This window comes from Nelusetta ayraudi, unplaced genomic scaffold (assembly GCF_046127955.1).
Source record: "Nelusetta ayraudi isolate G7.1 ecotype Tasmania unplaced genomic scaffold, CSIRO-AGI_Nayr_v1 ptg000052l, whole genome shotgun sequence".
NCBI classification, from domain to species: Eukaryota; Metazoa; Chordata; class Actinopteri; order Tetraodontiformes; family Monacanthidae; genus Nelusetta; species Nelusetta ayraudi.
The window spans coordinates 3,970,074-3,992,745 of NW_027466102.1; the positions used below are offsets into that span (position 1 = coordinate 3,970,074).

Genomic DNA, 22,672 nt, shown 5'->3' on the forward strand with positions numbered 1-22,672 from the left:
GGGGAAACGCTCTACCTAGTGTTCTGTGTAGGAACTACCTCGTAACGCACCCGAGGAAGACTTTCATTGTAGTGGCAGATTTAAAAATAAACGAATATGTTTTTGTATTTTTTTTTTTTTGGGGGGGGGATAGGGGTTTCGTTAAAATAAATTTATTTGGCATACAAATAGGTCATTGTCTCGTATGATAGATTATAGATGTTTCATGTTGCTAAAATCTCGATGGATTAAACGTGTTTTGGGTGTTCATTAAAATTGATTAGCATGTTTTGTTTGTTTTAAACTGAACGTTTCTATCTTGTGCAAAATTCACATAACTGTTTTGTAACACTTACATAAGTCTTTAGCCTTTGAATGAACTCCTGAGAGAAAAGTGCGCCATCTACACATTTTCCTTTTCTGACATTTTGAAAACAAATGAAAGCACACAGTTCTAGAAATTGGCAGGGACATTGTCTCACAACCAACTTTCTCAGGTTAGGGACTGGCAACACTGCCAGACCGCTCTTTGTTCCCCTACAGATAGGACCTTGTGGGCCCTTTGTGTCTGTTCCAGAAATGTGAAAGGAACAAAGGCTCACTTCCCAATTTTAACAAGACAAATATAGCACACAATAAGGATAAAATGGCTCATAATAACATCCTCAACAGATGTTCCATTGTCTATCTTCAGTCTCAAAAGTTCCACAGGTTGAGCAGGAGAGGGAGGGGGACGGATACATAATTGTTTCCACCTTATTAGACAAAAAAAAAAAAAAAAAAAAAGCAGGTCACAATTTGCCAATTACTTCAACTCAAGTGTAGTTTGGTTTTCCTGCCAGTTACGGCAGTAGAGAGCCCACTGTGTAGCAATAGTAAGCAAAATAAACCCGTAGAAGAAGAAGACGTCCGAGTGGTCGCACTTTGATGACGTATTTTGCTGGGAAAATGGAGAGAAAACACATGTCAGCTTTGGCTTTGTACAAAACGCTTGCAACGGAGGTGTCTCCCCCCACCAAGAAGGCACGGCTGCAGGTAAACGTTAGTAGGATGCTGCTGGAGAGACTATGACGTAGTAGTAGTCTCGCGGTGGACAGAGCAACACCAGGACAGTTGCAGCAGCAGACTTCCTGACAGCAGGGAAACCCATGCTTACTGTTGCTATGCCGAGTTGTTTCCCTCTTGTTTTATCATACTGTATTGTTTGATCTCCCCCCCAATGTGATCACTTTTAAAAAATGTTGTAGGTACCAGATAAACAGAAGAAGAAAAAGAAACAGGAGAATGGGACCATCAAGGTTAACACACCTGAAGCCCAGCCAAAGAGTGAAAAGAGAAAGATGGCAAAGAAGACTCCGAAGTCTGCTCAAAGAGAGGAGAGCTGTGAGAGAAGAACCCCAGTAAGAGCACGTCTGCAGCAAAATCAAATTGGATTGAATGACAGTGGGTTTTAAAGGTCCATTGTGTTTACTATTTGGCTTGATTTATGATTTTTGGATTGGTAAAAGCCTAACATACTGCCCATGTATACATAAAGTTGTATGCTTGCAGTATAATAAAAGGCATTTGTTTTTCTTACCCTTAGAACCGTTCTCAGATTTATGAGAATCTAATAGATCAATGGTCCTAGTTAGCTGCCATCGTGCGCCACAGTTTTTTTTAAGGAAGCCTGTCTGACAGTGCCCAAAATACAAAACACGCTGTCAGGTGGGCTTTCTGAAATACTGGGCTTCCCTTGAAAATGTATGCACTGGACCTTTAAGATGTGAAGAATTCTTTAACCTTGTCATCGTTAACCTTTATTTTTCAGAAAGAAGAGAAGGCGGGTGTAAAGGAAGAGTGTGTAAATGAAAGCGAGGAGGATCTAAATGTGTTCCTGGCCGACCTGGCGAGAGTCAACAACAGCAGGGAGAGAGCGAGCAAGCTGTTCCAGTGGCTCATCTACCCCATCCCTGCCAAGCCCTTCTTCAAGTAAGGATGAATGTGTTGGCAGTATTTTTTTTTTGGCTGTAATGTGCCTTCAATGGACGAACACAGGTCTGCCTGCCAGTGACTGGGAAAAACAAAAAACAAACAAACAATACAATACAAATATTTCAAGGGGGCAGCCCAGATGGAATCCTCAGAATTTGAACCTTGCTTTTGTAAGATGAGTGTCAGGCAGCAAATACTCATCTGAAATTTAGGAAAAGACAATATAGTTAATTGATGTAATTTTTAAATGTGAAATTTAAAAATTCATTTTGATTTCTTTGAAGGGAAACGTGGGAAAAAAAGCCAATTCTTGTGCAACGCAAGAACCCTGATTACTACAAAGGATTGTTCTCCACCACAGAGCTTGACCGCATATTGAGAGAAGTAAGCCAGCTTTTATTCATTTCCAGCTTTTTCCCCCGAATTATCCAATTAAAGCTAATGTTAAAGATCTTAAATGCAATTGTAAGTGGAAACTTGATGGTTGTTACGTGTATTTAACAGCCAGGTGATCTTGTCTCTTCTCTAATCCTCTTAGTTGATACTAATTTATTTTGATCGCCCTGAAGAGTTCTTTCTTTTTTTAACAAGTTGGCCAATTGGTCAACCAGGTCATTCACTCACTGAGCTGATTTATGATCATTTGACACGATCGCCATCATAACGGAGAGAAACACCACGAATGACAACAGTATACAGTCATAATCTTGAAAAGTGCACTTCACCGCCAGGAGGACGTCCAGTACGGCGTGAACCTGGACATCACCAGCTACACCAACGGGATGAGGGAGACGCACAACCCTCCGGGGAGAGCTCTGCCCTACACCGTGTGGGACTTCTACAAGGTAACTTGTGCTTTTTGATATTCTTCACCCTGTGCTGTCAACTTCGCGTGCTGGCTCTCCGTGATTGCACATTTTCGACCTCCTCCGTTCCCCAGAGTGGCTGCTCCATCCGCATGCTGAACCCCCAGGCTTTCTCCTCCACTGTGTGGAACGTGCTCTCCATCCTTCAAGAGCAGTTCGGCAGCATGGCGGGAGCCAACGTGTAAGCAGCTGAGAACTGTGGTCGTCGTCCCGGTCTTCCTTTGGCGACCAATTGCTCATTTCCCAATTTCTTGTCCTAACCAAGATACCTGACTCCACCCGGGACACAAGGCTTTGCTCCGCATTACGACGACATTGAGGCGTTTGTCATACAGCTGGAGGGAAAGAAGCACTGGAGAGTGTACAACCCAAGGTAAAATAGATGGAGGACATTTGAAACAGCCAAGAATGAACAATTGTGGTGGTTTTGTTGCCAGGGAACAACCGTGAAACTGTTCTTCTGTTATTTTTTTCCAGGACAGAAGATGAGGTCTTGCCTGTGCTTTCAAGCTGTAAGTTCAGGAGGCAATTACTGGATTTGCTGCATCTTTTTTTTTCTCCGTTCCCCAAAGTGCAGGCTCTGCTGTTTTGTCTCAACTAGCTTTTTCTAAGTTACTGCTTCCGCATAATTGGCCGCCCTGTTCGAGTCTGCGCTTTCTCAACGCGAACCGTTTTGTTTTCCAGCAAACTTTGATCAGGCAGAAATTGGGGCGCCGATCCTGGAGGTGGTGCTGGAAGCCGGGGATCTCCTCTACTTCCCCCGAGGTTTCATCCACCAGGGCGACTGCCTCCCTGACGCTCACTCGCTGCACATCACCGTCTCCTCTTACCAGAAGAACAGCTGGGGGGATCTGCTGCAGAAGGTAATGGCCTCTGATCGAGAGTCTCATCAAAACGCTCGAAGCACAAAGACAAGTTTGCCAAAAGTTTTTCTGTTTTCCAATGGAAAAACTTTTGTTTGTGCTCAGAAAAAAGATTAGTTTCCCCTGTAGAACTTTAGTAAGTCATGACTATGACTTATTTTTAAGGGAATTCACTGTCATAAAAAAAATCCAGCTTTCTGAGTGTGAGATATTGAGTTTGTGCAGTGAAATGCGTTGATCTCAGTAGTCAAAAGGGGTACAAAAAATACATTTTGTAGTTTCAGTTTGGAATTTGTGCGAAGCAGCAGAATGCAACCTTAATAGAGCAGCGTTTATAGATCTTGGGTTCAGCAGTCTAGAATGACGGCGTGTGTGTGTGAAAAGAGGTGAAGAAGCATGTACTGGCAGAGTACAGTGTGATTTGTCATAAAGAGTATCAGGAGAAATGGAAGGAAAGAGAAGGGAGAGAGGGGATTTATGGATGTAGTGAAAAAGGATATGAAGTTAGTTGGTGTGAGAAGAGGATTCAGAGCAGAGGGTTTGATGGAGGCAGGTGATTCACTGTGATCTCCTCTGAAGGGAAAAGCCCAAAGGAGAAACTTCAGTAATAATCTAAGGTGTTGATTCTGGAAAATTGCAAAAATAAACGACTAAGCACGTTTTTATTTTTTACAAGCATCCTGTACTTTTCCCAGGTGGTTCCCGCCGCCTTGGAAGTAGCAATGGAGGAGGATGTGGAGTTCAGACGGGGCCTGCCGCTGGACTACCTGACATACATGGGAGTGCAGAACTCCGAGAAGGTCATTAGTTACTTCAGTGCTTTCCTGTCAGCAGTCTCAGTCCCTTGCTTCCTTTCACATTTGCAAAACTAAACCGTGTCCTCTATGTGTGTGTGTGTGTGCGTGCGTGCAGGACGACAAACGCAGGGAAAAGTTCCTCTCACAAATAGAGACCCTGATAAAGAAGCTGCCCGAGTACGCTCCCGTTGACGCTGCGGTGGATCAGAAAGCCAGAGATTTCCTCTCCGACTGCCTCCCTCCCATGCTCACTCAAGGTTGACGATGAATGCATCATTATGCAGAGTTACTTGGCTCTTAGTTTATTTTTATTCAGGGGGGGAAAAAAGTCTCTCAATGGTTTCCTTCCACAGAGGAAGAGGCCAGCAGCGTCAAAGGAGCGCATGCTCTCTGGGAGAATGGCAAAGTTCTGGATCTTGGTGCACGCATCACGACTGAGAGCAGAATCAGACTCCTGCGTGCTGGATGTGCCAGGTCAGTCAGCTTTGTCTTATGTCATCCGCAATCCTGACACAAATCTTTTTGGGTGACGCTGACGAAGCTTTGGGCCATTTTGTCTTCCCAGGTTATGCAGCGACGGAGAAGACGTTCACCTTTATCACACGACAGACAACTCCAGAGTTTACCACAAAGAGGAGCTCAAGAGTCTTGAAATTCCAGCGCAGGTAAATGAAGAGAGCAGAAACTGTTGTGTGCGACGGTGTAAATGATGCTGCAGCAGCATTTGACGTAACTGTTTTCCTTTTAGAACTTGGATGCTGTCGAGTTCCTGATCCACGCCTACCCCAAATTTGTGTCTGTGGGAAGTTTACCATGCGATTCTCCTGATGACAAGGTCTGACACGGTTATGTTTAAATTATCCAACAGTAGACATTTCGTTCCGTTTAATTTGCTCGGCTGTCATTTTTTTCTGTTTGCAAGTGTCTAAGTTTATCCTGTTGTTTTCTTCCTCCCTCGCAGGTCGGTCTGGCTGAACTGCTTTTTGAGAAAGGGATTGTTCACACCGCAGAACCCCTGTAACGGCCCCTCCAACTGTTTAAAACGACATGCTTTTCTGTCCCGGATGAACGGTCACTGTGAACGTGCTGGTCTGTTTTCTGCTCAGCATCAAAATAAAACTTTTCTTTTTTGTATTCTAAAATGAAACCGCCATGAAATCATTTCCACAGACCACATGACTTTGAAGAAAGGACATGTTTAATGGTTGATACAACTCACAATAGGATTATTGGTTGATTCTTCACTGGAAAAAAAATAACATTTCTTTTTTCTTTAAATATTCTGAATTGACAGCGATCCATCAGCCATTCACACCACAGGTTCTAGGACATAGTTGGCATCTACTTCCAAGTCACCGCTTCACCAGGTTTCAGCTCCCTGAAGAACACAGCAGTTAAAAAAAAAATAATGAAACAGATTCTCTAGTTGGGGACACGTTTTCTCCTTAATGCAGGTCAGTCAGAGCTGTGTCTGCTTAGAATAAACTAGAATTCCGTGAACAGACAAGACGTGGAAATCCTTACCAACAATGAAACAAAGAAGACACATTTCCTGTTTAGCTTTTAAATAGAGGTAGACTTTTAAATCTTACCTGCTGTACAGTGCACTCCTGTTCCTGAAAGCTGTCAGCTTCTGGTCCTGCTGTCTGTCCAAGTACCATCCAAACACAAAACCCATAGGCACCAAGATGTTAGCCCAGTGCTCGCGGGCAAGTGCCACAAAGTTCACCATTGTTCCCCTGAACAAATTAAATAGAATACATAGTAAATGGTCCATGCACACAACCAGACAAATATGACCCTGGACTGTGCTTGCTGCAATCCTAAAACAAAGCTCGAAGGGAACTCTTGCAGCCACATAATGAACACTTTCAGCTAAACGTGTGTACCTCAGTAAACGAAACGTACTAAATACTATTTTATTGATACCGGACCTTTATAGAATGGCAACAATTCACTTAATAGCTCTCAAAAACGTGATCCTGCCCAGCCAGCAGCTATTGGCTAGGTGTTAGGCTAGTTAGCATTAGCACTGAGATAATTGTTTGTATTGGATAATAGAATTATTAGACTTGACGCAAGACAGTTGTAGGCAGTAGCCCTTAAGTGATAGAGAACAATGTCCAAAACAATTAAGATACAGGACGGCGTAGTTTAAAATATTACCTTCTGTTTACACCAAGCTACGGCCTTCAGCTCCTCATTCAGACTGCAGAGGACATTGGACTGTACCACCTATGGACCCTAACTTGGGGTTGTGGACAATAATTACATTATTACTATTTTTAAAATAAACATAATAAAGAGCACATATAACGTTCTACACATCTTAACGTCAAAATAAACGTTATTAAAATATTACAAAGATTTTAAGGATACAAAACAACAAATCAAATTAAATAAATTGTGATTTAAATGAATTCGTTTTCCGTCATCATGACGCACTTGGTACGCGCCTTTCCCCTTTGACACTGGAAATGCTAACGTGCTTGCTAGTGAAGTGTGCACCCACAAACGCTTGTCAAAATGCCGTAAAATTGGAATATTAGAAAACCCACCTGTTTTGTATTCACTGCCGGAGGGGGAAATACATTATCCTATAATTGATGGTATGTTGCATACTTATGTACCGACCCTATTCACGAACCCCTTTACGCAAAAGTCGAGCTAGCATGCTAGTTGTAGCGATTTTACCGGGTAATTTGTGAATGTGACGTGAACTATCGGACCTGTGGCTATCAACCAAATTATGTTTTCATCTTCTGTTTTCATCTTCTGTCGTAACTGATCGTCCAAGTACCCACATTGGCATGTACCTTATGTCAGAGGAGAGTTAACGCACCTTAAATTACATACCCACGGCTGTGTTTGCCTTTGTTGTGTGAATGGACCACATGCAAATGGGAGACCAGAGGGAATGAATCGAGAGAAATAAGAGGGGACAATAATACTTTTCACCATCATCGTTAATTGTGATCATTTAATCGGACCGAAGCCAATTCGGCGTTACCTATAATGTCTGTAGAAGTCGTACTCACTCAGTTGGTAATCAAAAACTAAAATGAACACTCGTGCTTCCAGCGTTACAGATAAAGGAAGATGACGTCTATTATCAAGCTGACAGCTGTGTCAGGGGTCCAGGAGGAGTCGGCCCTCTGTTACCTCCTGCAGGTGGATGAGTTCCGCTTTCTCCTGGACTGTGGCTGGGATGAGAACTTTTCCATGGAGATCATTGAAGCCATGAAACGGTAATTGTTTCGTCCTTGTTTTGTGTTCAGCAGCGTTGCCCTCTCAAATCTGCCGCCGCTTGACACAAGGTGTTTTGCCCCCACGCAGTTATGTGCATCAGGTCGACGCTGTGCTGCTCTCGCACCCCGACCCCATCCACCTGGGAGCTCTGCCCTACGCTGTGGGGAAGCTGGGTCTGAATTGCACCATCTACGCAACCATTCCTGTCTACAAAATGGGCCAAATGTTTATGTATGATCTCTATCAGGTATGGAGAGTCCCGTGCACACATTACACCAACTTGTCATGGGGCTGGACAATTATAGCAAAGCAACAATGGCCACACGTTCACACGACATCAGAATGAACATTACATTACTGAGCAAGTGAAACGCAATCATGTTTGATGTAAATTATAATTGAACTGACAACTCATTTCAAATGAAATGTTCAAATTGCAATTTATTCAATGATTGGCCTCTGCAGCATTTTCCAAAACATTAAACGAACCATCCTTTGGGTATTTGATTGAATACATGCACTCCCCCTTTTGTAAAAGGACAAACATCTCCAAGCAAAGAAAGATCTGCTGGTCAGTCTTTGTACTTCTCTCGATGGCAAGAAATGAATCCATGGGGTTATTATTTCTCTCTTGCTTGAAAACATGAAAAATGATATCACAGGATGATGAGTGCGTTCCTCACTCACAGCGGGGCCTCTTGCCCCTCGTGACTCCGGCCGTCTGGTGGAGCAGCGCCGTGCTGTGACGCAGCTGGTGGCGACAACAGGCAGGCAGCGCGGCCGTTTTGTAACGTACACACATCCCACGGGGTCCTGACCCGACCTGGGTTCCCTCTGGATGTGTTTGCGTTCCCGAAACTGAAAATGGGCACACAACATACCACAAAGAACCACATAATATATATATATCTTTTTTTTCCCATCTGTCTTGTTTTTAAAAGACCTGGCAACGCCAAAATTGCAATTGACATTGAAATCTCATGAATTGCCCAGTCCCACTTTATTGCACAAATACAACTGCTTTCTTAATGTCACCCTTCTGTCCACACAGTCCCGAAACAACAGTGAAGATTTCACACTTTTCACGCTTGACGACGTCGACAGCGCTTTTGACAAGATACAACAGCTGAAATACTCCCAGATTGTCAACCTAAAAGGTGGGTTCAGGGGTGCAGGAGGCGAGAAGTCGCCTCGACTATCAGCGAAGCTGATGTCTTTCGCATCTTCCCTTCTCAACAGGAAAAGGTCACGGTCTTTCCATCACCCCTCTCCCAGCTGGTCACATGATCGGAGGAACGATTTGGAAAATTGTGAAGGATGGAGAGGAGGAGATTGTTTACGCTGTGGACTTCAACCACAAGAGAGAAATGTGAGCATTCGTACGTGGTGGGATTTGTTTTGTTGTAAAAATTTATCTCCAGTCATATTTACAGAGACGTCTTCTTCTTCTTTTTTTTTTTTTTATCCCTCTCAGTCACCTTAATGGCTGCACGTTGGAAAGCATTAGCCGTCCCTCCCTGCTCATCACAGACTCCTTCAACGCTGCGTATGTGCAGCCGCGTCGCAAGCAAAGAGATGAGATGCTCCTCAGTAAGTCGCCCTCGTCTGTCCGAACAGTCTCATCCATGCCCCTGTGTCAAAATGATGATTGTAATTCTTAACAATCAATTTATTTTTAATCTTCTATTTGTTCGTTCTGTTTTGTTTTTCCACTTTCACAGCCAATGTCATGGAGACCCTTCGCGGCAGCGGCAACGTCCTGATCGCTGTGGACACAGCTGGCCGTGTGTTGGAGCTGGCTCAGCTGCTGGACCAGATCTGGAGGACGAAGGATGCCGGACTGGGCGTTTACCCTCTAGCTCTGCTGAACAACGTCAGCTACAATGTCGTGGAGTTCTCCAAGTCGCAGGTATTAAAGAAATTCTGTCTTCTTGTCTTTGATCAGGTCTTCTTCCTTTTTTTGCTTTCTTTTTCCTGCACCGACGCTTACCACCGACTCTTGACTTTCAATCCCTTTCGTAGGTGGAGTGGATGAGCGACAAGCTCATGAGGTGCTTTGAAGACAAGAGGAACAACCCGTTCCAGTTCCGCCACCTGACCCTGTGCCACAGCTTGGCCGACCTCGCCCGGGTCCCCAACCCCAAGGTGGTGCTGTGCAGCCAGCCGGACCTCGAGTCCGGCTTTTCCCGGGAGCTTTTCATCCAGTGGTGCCAAGACGCCAGGAACTCCATCATCCTCACCTACCGCACAACGCCCGGGACCCTCGCCCGCTACCTCATCGACCACCCCGGGGAGAAGATGCTGGATCTGGAGGTTGGAACCCGGCAGTCACAGAGCTCTTTTCCAACGTGCCGCGTCTCTGCAGGCAGCGATCTCTCAAACCTCCCCCACACCCCACCCATCCACCCCTGCAGGGAGCGCCTGTCTCCCGCATCCGGACCCAGCATGGGAAACAGCTTTGATTTGTCCTATGCTCATCTCTCTCTCTCTCTCTCTCTCTCTCTCTCTCTCTCTCTCTCTCTCTCTCTCTCCTTTTTTCTTCAGGTGCGGAAAAGAGTGAAGCTGGAGGGCAAGGAGCTTGAAGAATACATGGAAAAGGATAAAATAAAGAAAGAAGCAGCTAAAAAGCTTGAACAAGCAAAAGAGTAAGTCACAGTCGGCGTGGCGTCTTCAGTTTGTCTATTCTGAGCTCCCTAAAACTATGAAACAGCGAAAGAAATGCAAATCTGATCTAAATGCAGATCCAAAACGAGCAAATAAAGTCACAACATTTTGACGTTTTGAACCTCTTTGACCGTGTCGAAAAATAATCCTGACACGCCAGTCTACCAGTGGACACGCTCAAAGCTCATTGTTCCACGTCCGCAGGGTGGATGTGGACTCAAGCGAGGAGAGCGACATCGACGACGATCTGGACCAACCCGTCGTGGTGAAGTCTAAACACCACGACCTCATGATGAAGGCAGAGGGGAGCAGAAAAGGCAGCTTCTTCAAACAGGCCAAAAAGTCCTACCCCATGTTCCCGGCGCACGAAGAGAGAATCAAATGGGACGAGTATGGGGAAATCATCAGGTAGCGGCTCGTGAAATAAAAGAATATTTGTGTCTGAGGCAACTTTGCCTGCGTTTCGTCGCCACAGCTAACGAGCACCTCTTGGCCTTCCCCAGGCTGGAGGAGTTTCTGGTCCCCGAGCTGCAGGCCACGGAGGAGGAGAAGAGCAAGCTGGAGTCCGGCTTGACCAACGGCGACGAGCCGATGGATCAGGACCTCTCTGTTCTCCCCACCAAGTGCATCTCCAGCGTCGAGAATCTGGAAATCCGGTGAGTGATTCCTCTCGGCCGCTCCGGCACGAAGCAGCGCCGGCGAGAGCAAATGAACAACAATGATGAGGGTTCACACGGCCACTCCAGTTCATTTGCAGCGACTGTTTTGTCATCGCACGAGCAGGGGAGAAGAAAAGAAAAGGCGTAGTTCATGTAACCGTTGTGGAGTTATGTGGGTGGGAAGGATTCACTGAATGAACACTACTATGACTCCAATGTTAAAAAAAACAATAAATAGACTAAAAGCATAAAAAAATGATTTGAATTGAATTCGTTGTTGTCGATAATCAATGAAGTACAACGAAATTTAAAGTGCCTTCCTTTGTTGCATAGGATAGATTAAATTAATAAAGAATAAATACTAGCAAAGCATAACTAATAAAACCATAGTTAAAAAAAGACAAATAATACATTCATCATCATCACATTCCATTATTGCACAGTCCATGTACCTTTGTGTGTTTCCAGTTTATTGTTAATTAAGTGCAGTTATGGCCCTGGCATAAAAACAGTTTTTCATTCTGTTTGTTCTTGCTTTGATTGTCCTGAAACATCCGGAAACAGTTTGTTTTCTTATACAGTCTAGGATTTGTATGAACTTTATCCTATAAGCAAAAATTAAATTCAGTAATTCAACTCCTCCATCATTTGACTCCCGAGATATTTGATTAAGATCGATGTACTGCAGTTAACATGATTCGTAGTCTGTTTACGGTTGGGCTAACACAATCTTTTTTCTCCAGTCTTCAGAAAAATAAATGCCTTCGTGCTATAATTTACAATCCAACAGTGATTGGTCTTCAAGTCCGCTTCAGAGCCTCTTGCACGCCGCATGCTGCAGTGTTTCACTTCCCTGGCCACATTGCAACTTCTCCTTCCCTCCCCCAGGGCGAAGGTGGCTTACATTGACTACGAGGGCCGCTCCGACGGCGACTCCATCAAGAAGATCATCAACCAGATGAAGCCCCGGCAGCTGGTGATCGTCCACGGACCGCCGGAGGCCAGCGCCGACCTGGCCGCGTCCTGCAAGGCCTTCAGCAAGGAAATCAAAGTGTACACGCCCAAGCTGCACGAGACGGTGGACGCCACCAGCGAGACGCACATCTACCAGGTGAGGGCCTCAGCGGCGATGAGCTGCAGAGTGCCGCGATCCCTCGGAAAGTACAGATATTTTTTTATTAGGGCTGTCAGCGTTAACGCATTAATTGCGATTAGTTCAATGCAATTCATAACACGTTAAATTTTTTTTTATTTTTTATCGCATTTCAAACGTAAGGCTTGGGTTCACAGCGGAGGGTTGGGGTTTTGGGTGTCTAAACACACAAACAAACAGAGGGACAGAGCCAGAGAGAGGCGGCGAGGAGTTGTTGTCAAGCCAAGACGGACGATGTCAAATCGATCTTGATGAAAAACAAATCGCTCTGAATGGGAGCAAACAACAGCTGAGCTGAAGCGCAGCGAACTGCCTTGGAATGCAAAAGAACTGAATTTTACACGTGCAATTCAAACCGCAATTAATCGCAGTTAACTATGAAGATTCTGCAATTAATCGCGATTCAAAAAATGAATCATTTGACAGCCCTAATTCTTATATATTATATTATATATTAACTATAACTAGCGAAATCTACAGTAGCTCACTTTCCATGGCACACAATTACACACACACACACACACACAAATCTTAACTTGCTTATGTTTATTAATTCATGTATTTATCTTTTTTGAGCCACATTTCTTACTTTTTACTTTGGAAAGAAATCCCGTGACACACCACCAACCAAATATGTTAAAAAAAATTAAATTTTTTAGCCCAGTAATGACAATGTAGTCTCTTCATTTATTTATATTTACTCAGTGTGAAACTTTGGCCTGCTTAGATGCAGACAAAGCCGATATCCTGGCAGGAATTGAGGGAGGAAAATAGGCTCACATCCCTTTTAAAGCACAGTCACTCCACAATGGAATGGAATGTTTTTTTTTAGTTTTTTTTTAGACCAATTAAGTCAATTTGGATCATTTTTCACAGCACACCTGACATTATCTCACGGTACACTAGTGGTTGAAAAACACTGGTAGAACGCATCTGAAATGTCTCCTGGTGTTAAGGCCCTAGAAATGTGTTTTTCTTTGCTTTTGCTCTCTATGTTCCTTCGTCTATTTTCCCTTTCACTCTCTGTCTCTCCCCAAGTCCACTGTTGACCGGGACCGTCTTAATAAAGTCATAAAACCACTCGGCAGGCACTTCCCGAGCCGACCTGTGAGATTCACACTCCCGGGATCACAAGCTCTACCAATTGAGAATCAAATCCGCCAGCCTCCATCAAGAGCCGCTCCTGATTGTCATTCTGGCCAGACAGGACGAATCTAACTAACGTCTACGCGGTCCTCTCTGTGTCCCAGGTGCGGCTGAAAGACTCCCTGGTGAGCTCCCTGCTCTTCTGCAAGGCCAAGGACACGGAGCTGGCCTGGATCGACGGCGTGCTGGACATGCGCGTGGTCAAGGTGGACACGGGCGTGATGCTGGAGGACGGGCTGCGGGTGGAGGAGGCGGCGGAGGACGGCGGCGGCGGCGGCGAGCTGGCCATGGACGTGTCGGCCGACCTCGGCACGGAGCAGAGCGTCGCCACCGCCGCGCAGCGCGCCATGAAGAACCTGTTCGGCGAGGACGAGAAGGAGCCGTCGGACGAGAGCGACGTCATCCCCACGCTGGAGCCTCTGCCTTCGCTTGAGGTGAGGACTGAAAAAAAAAGAAAAGGAAAAAAAAAACCTTTTCCCAGTTCGCCGAGTTTCTCTTCACCCTGTTCGGAATACTAATTGATGTCTACTTTTTTTTTTTTTTTCTTCTTCTTCTTCTTCTTTTTTTTTAAATCAAAAACTAAAACAGCTCATTAATAATTTACCACTGCCTTCTCCCTCCACTGGGGGAATAGCGGTCCATGAATATGTTAAGTTTTTGTTTGAAGAGTTTTATTTGCTGGTCATACAATGTTTCTGACCCCATTGCATAGCTAATTTCCAAGATTCCACTGTGTTCACTGTTTGAACCCACACATAAGGTGCGTCCAGAGAGGAGCTGTCTGAGTTTTTGACCAGTTCATTTTTATTTCTTTTTTGTATCAGTACCCTCCCTACCTACGCCTGTTAATAGATTCAATCAGCAGCTGACCCACTGAAAATGTGCTGCGGCTTCCTTAGAAGCTCTTTTGCTGATAAATGAGTCCGAGGAGCAAACTGAAAGCTGGGAACGCTGAGTTTGACATCGCTAAAAAAAAAAAAAAAGTTTTCTAGCTTTTCTCAGGTTAGGTTGCCACTCTGTAAAAAAAAATATTTTTTTCATTTCAGCTTTATAAATAAAACCTCCAAATACTGCAGCGTATTGCGTGCACTCGAGACAAAAAGCACCTTGTGTTCACTTGAGTGATTGTTTCCCTGAGTTATTGGCAGAACGTTTAAAGTCATCTGGCATCAAATAGTCTAAAAACAAAAAAAATCACTTTGTTTTTTGAGTTTGATAAAATCTCTAAAAGCTCATGTTTTTGTTTGCCACTGATCTTCATTTGCACTGTCTATCAGCACATCTGCTGTCTTCTCCTCCTTATATCTGAGCTGGCCGTCTTCTCACTCCATCCTCAGATCCCGGGGCATCAGTCGGTGTTCATCAACGAGCCGCGTCTGTCCGACTTCAAGCAGGTCCTGCTGAGGGAGGGCATCCAGGCCGAGTTTGTGGGCGGGGTGCTCGTGTGCAACAACATGGTGGCCGTCCGCAGGGTGAGTGTCCTTCCCGGTCGGCGTCGCCCCCCCCCGAGGAGCTCGTCGGGCACCCAGGCAAAGCAAAGTCAAAGCAGATCAGGCTCAGTTTCTTTATTTTCAATATACAATGCAACACTTTTTTTTTTGTTTTGTTTTGGCACAAACCAGAGTGTCTGCTTTTTTTTTTATTCCATAGTGACTCATAAGTAGGTCTGTCTGCATTTGGAATGAAAGGGTTTGTTTATGAGTAGAGAGAAGGGAATGAAAACCCAGAGAATATTCCAGACAAGATGCTCCTACCTTTAAAGCAGCGGTTCTCAACTGGTGGAGTCTCGGGACCCACGATTCTTTTCCTCATCGTGAAGCCGTGACCCAAATTTATTTCACAAAAAGAAAAACGCTAGCCCACGTTCTGTCATGTCTAGTAAATTAATTATTGAAATTATTGAATTGAATTGCATTTCCTGCTGAATAAATGCCCTTTGCAACATTTTCTCTGTAGCTAAATAAATTTTAGAATCACCCTTTTTTTTTTTTTTTCAAAAAGGGAAACTGCCGGCCTAAGAAGCCGTGACCCAAAAGTGGGTCGCGAGCCACCGGTTGAGAAACGCTGCTTTAAAAATATCTTGGCCAACAGTTTATACAATGCCGCAGAACGGCTGACTGAACTGATCCTGAGTGTGACAGACCGCTGGTCGTGATGCTCACAAGACGCGCGGCTGCATTTCAGCCTGAACTGAGTTCAGCCGTGCAGCTGCTGGGACCGGGAAAGTGTCGTAGAGAGTTTGTGTGGAGTTTGTATGTTCTCCCTGTGTCTGCGCTGGTTCTCCGGCTTCCTCCCGCCGTCCGACGACAGCCTCTTGAGACAAACTGTGAACGACTTGTCCAGGTTGCAACCCTGCCTTTGCCCCAAGACAGCTGGGATGGGCTCCAGTAAGCGGACACACGAGACGGATTGACGGATAGAAGGACGGACGGCTCGTGAAACACAAAAAAAAGATTTCACTTTAGCCTCGCGGGGGACGCTGCAGCTGTGAAACTTTTCTAAATGTGGCCGAAATCCAGGAACCAGCGGGCTCAACTTAAAGAAGTTTGGCAGGCCTCCGACAACAAACTGCATAATTGACAAGAACCTAAAATAGGCGCAACCCAGAAAATGAAATCAAAAAGAACTGAGACGGCCTGCGCTGGTGTGTCTGTGTCTGTGTCTGTGTGTGCGTGGGTGGGTGCGTGTGCTACGAGACGGGGAAAAGTTGAAGTAGAATGCTTCATTAGATATTTAAATCCCCCAGTCTGAAAACAGTCTGCTGGTTAAAAAAAAAAAAAACAACAACAAAAATGTTTTTTTTTCCTTTTCGAGGTCATCGGAGAGTCTTACCCGCCATATGTTTTCCAAAGGTGGCAAAAAAAAAGAGAAGAAGTGTGTGGTACAGAGTGTAAGCGAACGTGGCGCGAGGACTTTGCGTGACCTTTTCCTCCCCGCTGCTCTTTGTTCCAGACGGAGGCCGGACGCATCGGCCTGGAAGGCTGCCTGTGTGACGACTACTACAAGATCCGGGAGCTGCTGTATCAGCAGTACGCCGTGGTATAGCAGCAGCAGCAGCAGCAGCAGCAGCAGGAGGAGGTGCAGGAGCAGGAGGAGGAGGAAGATGTGGAGAATAACTGCAGCAGAGCCCTCACCTCGGCAGCTCAGCCCACCAGGACTTCAGCCGCAGGGCTTCTGGGCGCCTCCAGCTGCTTCACCACCAACCCCCCCGCTGTACATCCCCCACCCCCCTTTCTTTTTTTTTATATACATTATTTTTTCTTTGTTTTTCACCACATCTTTTTTTTTTGTCAGGTTACCTCCACATTTGAGAGGCGCTCGTTGTTCCCTCCAGGTCCCCACTGGTGAACAGACTGCGATAACCCAGAAAATTCTGCTCTCTGTCGAGCATCGCTCCTCCGCGCTGGTGGGACGAAACGGTGCGATTCTGCCTGTCTGTCATTAAAACTGACCCCTTTTTTTTTTTTTTTCAAACGTGTCACTGCTTGATGTTTGTCACAACACCCTGAGCTTCGTCTAACACGGTGTTAGTGTAGCGGTCGGCTGTAAAGGGAAGGCCCCCCCCCCCAATCTGGGCATAATTATCCGGTGTTTCAGCACCTCTGACTGTTGTTACATTTGAAGTTAGGATCAACTGTTTGCTCCGTGGAAACAGAGTGCGAATTACGCACAAAGGCAGACAACTGGACTGGTAGGAGATTTTTCCCCTCTCGCACAAAAAAAGGTCTCTTCAGTCGTAAATTCCTGGCAGCGCTGGGTTATTACATTCATTTTTCAATTTTCTCATTGGGCTTTATTGAATGTTTCCTGCATGTCCTGCAAGTGTGTGTGTGTGTGTGTGTGTGTGTGTGCGTGCGTTTGTTGCCCTCATTTCCCAAAGCAGTCAATCTGCAAGTCATGAAGATCGGCGCAGCGCAGACTACTCACTTTTCATATCGGTACTGCGAGACCGCGTTATAAAAGGAGGAAACTTTAAACGGGTGCCAAAGACTGTAGGAGCTGGATGCAACTGAGTGACTGACAATTGAAGGCAATATTAGAGCACTTCTCACACTTTCCTTCACCCTATGACAGCTCCAGCAGACCCCCACGACCCTTAGCTCAGGAAGTATTGAAAATGGATGGATGGATGGATGCTGGATGGATGGATAATAATAATAATAATAATAATAATAATAATAATAATAATAACAATAATAATAATAAGCAGCAGCAGAATATGTCCAGTGGGACACAATAAGTCCAACCGTCATCTGCAGAAACCTGCTGCACATGAGGCGCAAAGCTCCAGGGAAGGAGTCATTACCATGCACTGATGAAGGGGACCAGAGGGAGGGAAAGAGGCCCTGGTGCATCATGGGAAGTTGTGTCTGTAGCCTGAGCCTAGAGCAGCGTAACTAATAAACCTATCGCACCAGCAGCAGATGCAGGTTGTCCTTCCCCTGATACTGTACATGTATGTATGTATGTATGTATATGTATGTATATATATGTATATGTATATATATATATATGTATGTATGTATATGTATGTATATGTATGTATATATATGTATATGTATATATATGTATATATATATATATGTATATATATATGTATATATATATGTATATATATACATATATATATATATATTTACATACATACATATATATGGATACAAATAGCAGAATGCATAAATATGAGACAAGTTTAACATAAATAGCGATAAATATGACTCTCTCTCTCTCTCTATGTATATATATATATATATATATATATATATATATATATATATATATATATATACATATATATATATATACATACATGTATATATATATTTACATACATATATATGGATACAAATAACAGAATGCATAAATATGAGACAAGTTTAACATAAATACCGATAAATATGACTATACATATATATATATATATATATATATATATATATATATATATATATATATATATATATATATACAGATAGGATAGACGAGCATAAGAAGCAGATATTAGGCTAGGGAGGAGGTCTGAGGGAGAGTTGATCAAAAAAAAAAAAAATGCCACAGAAACATACTGCAGTTAGAGATAATCGATGAAGTGACTTGGATACCAAGCGTCTTCATCAATCCAATCAATATCAACAGTGCCAACTGACACACGTGCTCCGTTCTATTTGTCTGTCAGACTCGCAGCCGGGGGGACTATAGCGGGCCACCGGTGGTTGCTTCAGTGACACCAGATGGAGACATTTTTCAACAGTGCCCTCACAGCCTCTGAATGGCCGTATCAAATGTGCCCAGGCTGCAGGACCATCTGCAGCGCATGTGATGAGATGACATTTTACCTCAAGTGATAACCGGGATGGATTGGAATTCCGCCTCGCTATTAAGTGAGCGCGCGTGCGGATTACCGTGCCTCGCTTCATGTTTTTAGGGCGACAGCTTCCCCGCAGCCACCAGCCCTCCCCTCCTCCGGCAAAAGAAAAAAAAAAACAAAATGCTTACCTTCCTGCCTGTATGTGACAGGCTGCAAATGAAAGAAATAAGTAAGTAAATAAATAAATAAATAATGCGACGCTCCAGCGGTTTGTTGTCTTATCTTGTCCAGGCACGCGCGGGAATGCAGCCTCACCTCGGCTGTGCTCCACTGAGGTCTGACCGGTGTATTAGAACATTTTTTTTGGGGGGGGGGGGGGGGGGGGGCGATAAGAAGGTTGTGTTGAGGCTGCAGCAAAGGCTCTGTTATGAGGTGTCACCGCCAGAGAGATGCCGCGGCCGTGGCGGCACGCTGCCCTCGGCTGCAGGGGCGGAGCTATGTGGTGGCCAGCGGTGGCCGTGGACCCCCCCCCCCCCCCATGGCCGGAAGGGGGTTATGATTTGACAAAAGGAGGTACACCTCCACACTACAGGATCTCCAGTCATACCTTTGTTGTTTGTCATACAGTATCATTTTTTAAAAAACATGTTTTTTATTTTTATTCCGCCACACAAACAATAAATAACACATGTTCACGTTTTTAACTGCGTCGTCCCAAGGAAGAAAACGTGACGCAGGCAGGCACAAGCAGATGCATACGCTTATTTTACACTTTTTACTTACTAAGATCAACCTACCCTTCAGCATTTTTATGAATACAAGGACAAAATTAGATCTGACATGATAACTTTCAGATTAAGGAAAAAAAAAAACAACGATAAAACAAATAAAATCTACAACATATCATAAACATATCACAAAAAATTGATTTAGAGACCATCTGTTTGAAAACCAGAAATGTTTGACACATTCTTATCTCAATATTGGCATGATTCCGTATCTAAACTCCAACCACATATCATATGACACATCTCCTTTTAATTTGTTTTTAGGCCTTTCGTACCTTGAATGTTCAGACAACTCTTAAATTATACTTTATTTCTTGAGAGCAGAAGAATCTTTGCGTACTGACTGGGAGTACGTTTGATTTAGCTCTGTACATAATTTGCATTGTTTTATAATATACCAGGTCTTTGAATTTCAGAACATGTGATTTCATAAACAGTGGATCAGTATGTGCATAGTAATCAGCCTCATTAAAAAAGCTGTAGGGTTCCTTTTCGTAGTCTCACAATAGTGTTGACTGTTTTATTTGTAGATCCCAGAATTCCACACAGTGTAACACACAGAAGTATGAGTGAGCAGTAAGGCCTTATAGTTTCATGCATATCTTGCTTGACCTGTGAACAATTGTTACTGACTTAGAAGTGATTTGATGATTGGTCTGGATTGTGTTCTGAACGGAAACAAGACACTCAAAAAAAAAAATGAATTAAAAGTAACCCTAACACTGACCCTGGGACGGTAGGAACAAGCTGATATACGTCTGTTATTAAAGAACAATGGTGAAGATTTCCTGTTCTCTAATTCATAAACCAACTGTTATAAAAATGACCCCCCACTCTCCTCCACAAGGAAGAATTTTCTGGCTCCGCCACTGCTCGGCTGATTGCGTTCGCAGCCTCGTGTGAATCCCCGGGGTCGATCCTTGACGCGGGCAGCTGCGAAATGCCACTTTTATGGATACGTCCAAAACAACAAACCCACTGCCACTCCCCCAACCCCACTCCGTCACTGCTGTGCCCCCCCCCCCCCCCCCCCACCCTCACTCCTCCTCCAGCATCACATGTGTATCATGGCAGCGGTCGGCTCCGGCTCCGATGGCCTGTTAAGCAATCACAGGGGCGCGCGCGCAAAGTGGCACAAACCGAGAGCGCTGCGGTGTCGGTGCGTGTCGGCGTGTGTGTGCGCATCGGTGTGCGTGCGTGCAGTGGGTGGTGATGCACATGATTGGAGGAGTTAGACGACTCGAGCACGGATGGCATGCTGACGTGCGGGCCCCGTGTTTTTTTCTTTTTTTCTTTTTTCCCTGCAGTTGCATAACCTACAGTTTTGCACTTTAGAAACATTAAAATTTAAATGCTCTTTTTTAATCCGTGGCTCTTTCTCTCAGTCGCTCTCTCACTCTCCGACATGCACGCACACATGTGCGCCACCCCCCCCCCCCCTCGGAATTTCTGCGTTTAGAGAAATGCGTCCGCGATTGCCTTCAGTTATGTATTTATTTATTAATTTCTCTCTATTTTTTTTTTTTTTTTTGCCTTTTTATCCCTCCTACCTCCTGAACTGAAGTAACCTGTAAGTGAGAGTAAAGAGCCCCCGAGTGCAGTGGAGGGAACGAGAGGCGGCGGCTCTTCAGTGCCACGCACAGCATGCCAGCCCTGCCCACTGCAGCCGCTGCTTTTCATTTTGATAATTGACCGGCGACGCCAGAAATGTCCATCAGCTAATCCTCTTAGCTTTCATAATGCTGACTCTGTCACAGAAGCCCCTGTTTTAATGTAACGAGCAGCTAAGCGGACAGCGCAGGCAGGGGCCGAGGAGACCCGGGGGGGGGTGGGGGGGCTGGTGGGGGTGAGGCCGCTCTGCCCCCTGGAGGCCGGCGAGAGATCGGCTTTCAACTCTGTCAAGAAGCCCCCGCCTGCACGTCAGCTCCCACCGTGACTTTGATCAAGAATTTATGCCGCCCCCTCCCCCGCCCCCCACATGCGAGTGCAGGTCCGCGCGAGTCCCCCACTTTCATGCCGTCCCCGCTGCCAGACGACTGTCCTCAATAGAAGGCGTCTTGGTGGCTGCGCAGTCATTCATCTGCGTGGATTGGAGGATGAATGGGCTTAATCCCCTTTGAATTCCTGGTCTGCCCGCTAAGCAGACCACTTAATGCCAGTGACATCAATGTAATAATGTGAAAAGTGGATGGATTTCTATGAAACCTTGCAAAATTCGAGCAAAGCATACGGCAACGCGCACATAAATAATAATACATACTTTAAAAAAAAAAAAAAAACAAGAAGCAAAAACACAGTAAAACTCTAAAAGTGAACAGGGGTTGTTTGAGATTTCACACATGCTAAATAATTGGACAGAATGTGGATTGTGTATTTCCATACTTCTCTCCAAAAACATAGAGTTTATTGAATGCTATTGATTATTATGGATTATTGACATTTTTGTTCCACTCACTGAGGCAATTAGAGAGAATGATTACTAATTTCAACAAGCAAACTGGGGCCTTTCAAAATATAACAACAGATGTATTATATTCATTGTCATGATCAGTTAGCAATTTACGTTTCACCTGTGCACATTGATGCATTTGTTCATTCATCTTGTGTTACCGACGCGGCAGCAAGGGTGACTTTTTGACTTGCTGTGCGCGTGAATGAATAAAGCAAACAAAATTAAAACGCAATCAAACTTTTGATGAACTGAACAGAGTTGAAATGTACTGAGGAATTTAAATAAACAGATTATTCTTTCTCAGGACAATGAAACAATAACTTTTATGTCTGTTTTGTTCAGCTTTCCCTTTACTCTGTGATCCCTGGTCATGGTGTTGTGCCGAGAAGCCTGAAATATCTTCTGTACAAGTACATAAACGCTAAATAAAAAGCTAATGCCATTGTGCGACTTCCCGCTAGGTACACCGCTACGGCATTTGCTGAGGGGTTCAGCCGCAGTCTCCTTTGTGATTTTATTCGGGGACACGCTGTCACACACTCCAGAACTTTCCACCTGAAAACATCTTCACCGCCTGCTGGGCCCTTGTTTCTCGACCCCCCCCCCCTCGCGCCCGCCTCCCGAGGTAATCCCCCGGTGCGCCAGCGTCTCAGTCTTCCGGTGGTAAAACGGCCCCTCAGAATACGTGCCCGTTTGGCCCGGCGGCTCCCCAAGATACACTTTGAAGGGCCGTGTTGAACAGGAATCCTGAATTACAACATTGTGGAGGTGATC

The 22,672-nt window shown here is 44.8% G+C and overlaps 3 protein-coding genes across 3 annotated transcripts; 2 read left to right on the forward strand and 1 right to left on the reverse strand.

Annotated features, from left to right (window-relative positions):
- The first annotated feature begins 885 nt into the window (after positions 1-885).
- riox1 (ribosomal oxygenase 1) lies at positions 886-5,626 on the forward strand. The gene is made up of 15 exons (XM_076037534.1): positions 886-1,014; positions 1,227-1,379; positions 1,790-1,950; positions 2,238-2,337; positions 2,685-2,798; positions 2,894-3,000; positions 3,085-3,192; positions 3,297-3,331; positions 3,504-3,682; positions 4,378-4,482; positions 4,595-4,736; positions 4,833-4,953; positions 5,045-5,144; positions 5,228-5,314; positions 5,441-5,626. Exons 1-15 carry the CDS (start codon positions 907-909, stop codon positions 5,498-5,500), a joined length of 1,680 nt encoding a protein of 559 aa, XP_075893649.1. The 5' UTR covers positions 886-906; the 3' UTR covers positions 5,501-5,626.
- Positions 5,627-5,659: 33 nt separating this feature from the next.
- On the reverse strand, positions 5,660-6,741 carry ndufb1 (NADH:ubiquinone oxidoreductase subunit B1). Its single transcript, XM_076037536.1, has 3 exons — positions 6,646-6,741; positions 6,072-6,218; positions 5,660-5,857 (listed from the first exon to the last, which is right to left on the reverse strand). The coding sequence occupies exons 2-3, from the start codon at positions 6,209-6,211 to the stop codon at positions 5,821-5,823; spliced, it is 177 nt and encodes a 58-aa protein (XP_075893651.1). The 5' UTR covers positions 6,212-6,218; positions 6,646-6,741; the 3' UTR covers positions 5,660-5,820.
- A 197-nt stretch (positions 6,742-6,938) lies between these two features.
- On the forward strand, positions 6,939-16,820 carry cpsf2 (cleavage and polyadenylation specific factor 2). The gene is made up of 15 exons (XM_076037533.1): positions 6,939-7,088; positions 7,561-7,727; positions 7,816-7,975; positions 8,780-8,885; positions 8,968-9,097; positions 9,203-9,318; positions 9,450-9,637; positions 9,751-10,041; positions 10,273-10,373; positions 10,597-10,800; positions 10,896-11,048; positions 11,940-12,162; positions 13,455-13,784; positions 14,688-14,822; positions 16,303-16,820. Exons 2-15 carry the CDS (start codon positions 7,579-7,581, stop codon positions 16,393-16,395), a joined length of 2,379 nt encoding a protein of 792 aa, XP_075893648.1. The 5' UTR covers positions 6,939-7,088; positions 7,561-7,578; the 3' UTR covers positions 16,396-16,820.
- Positions 16,821-22,672: the final 5,852 nt, after the last annotated feature.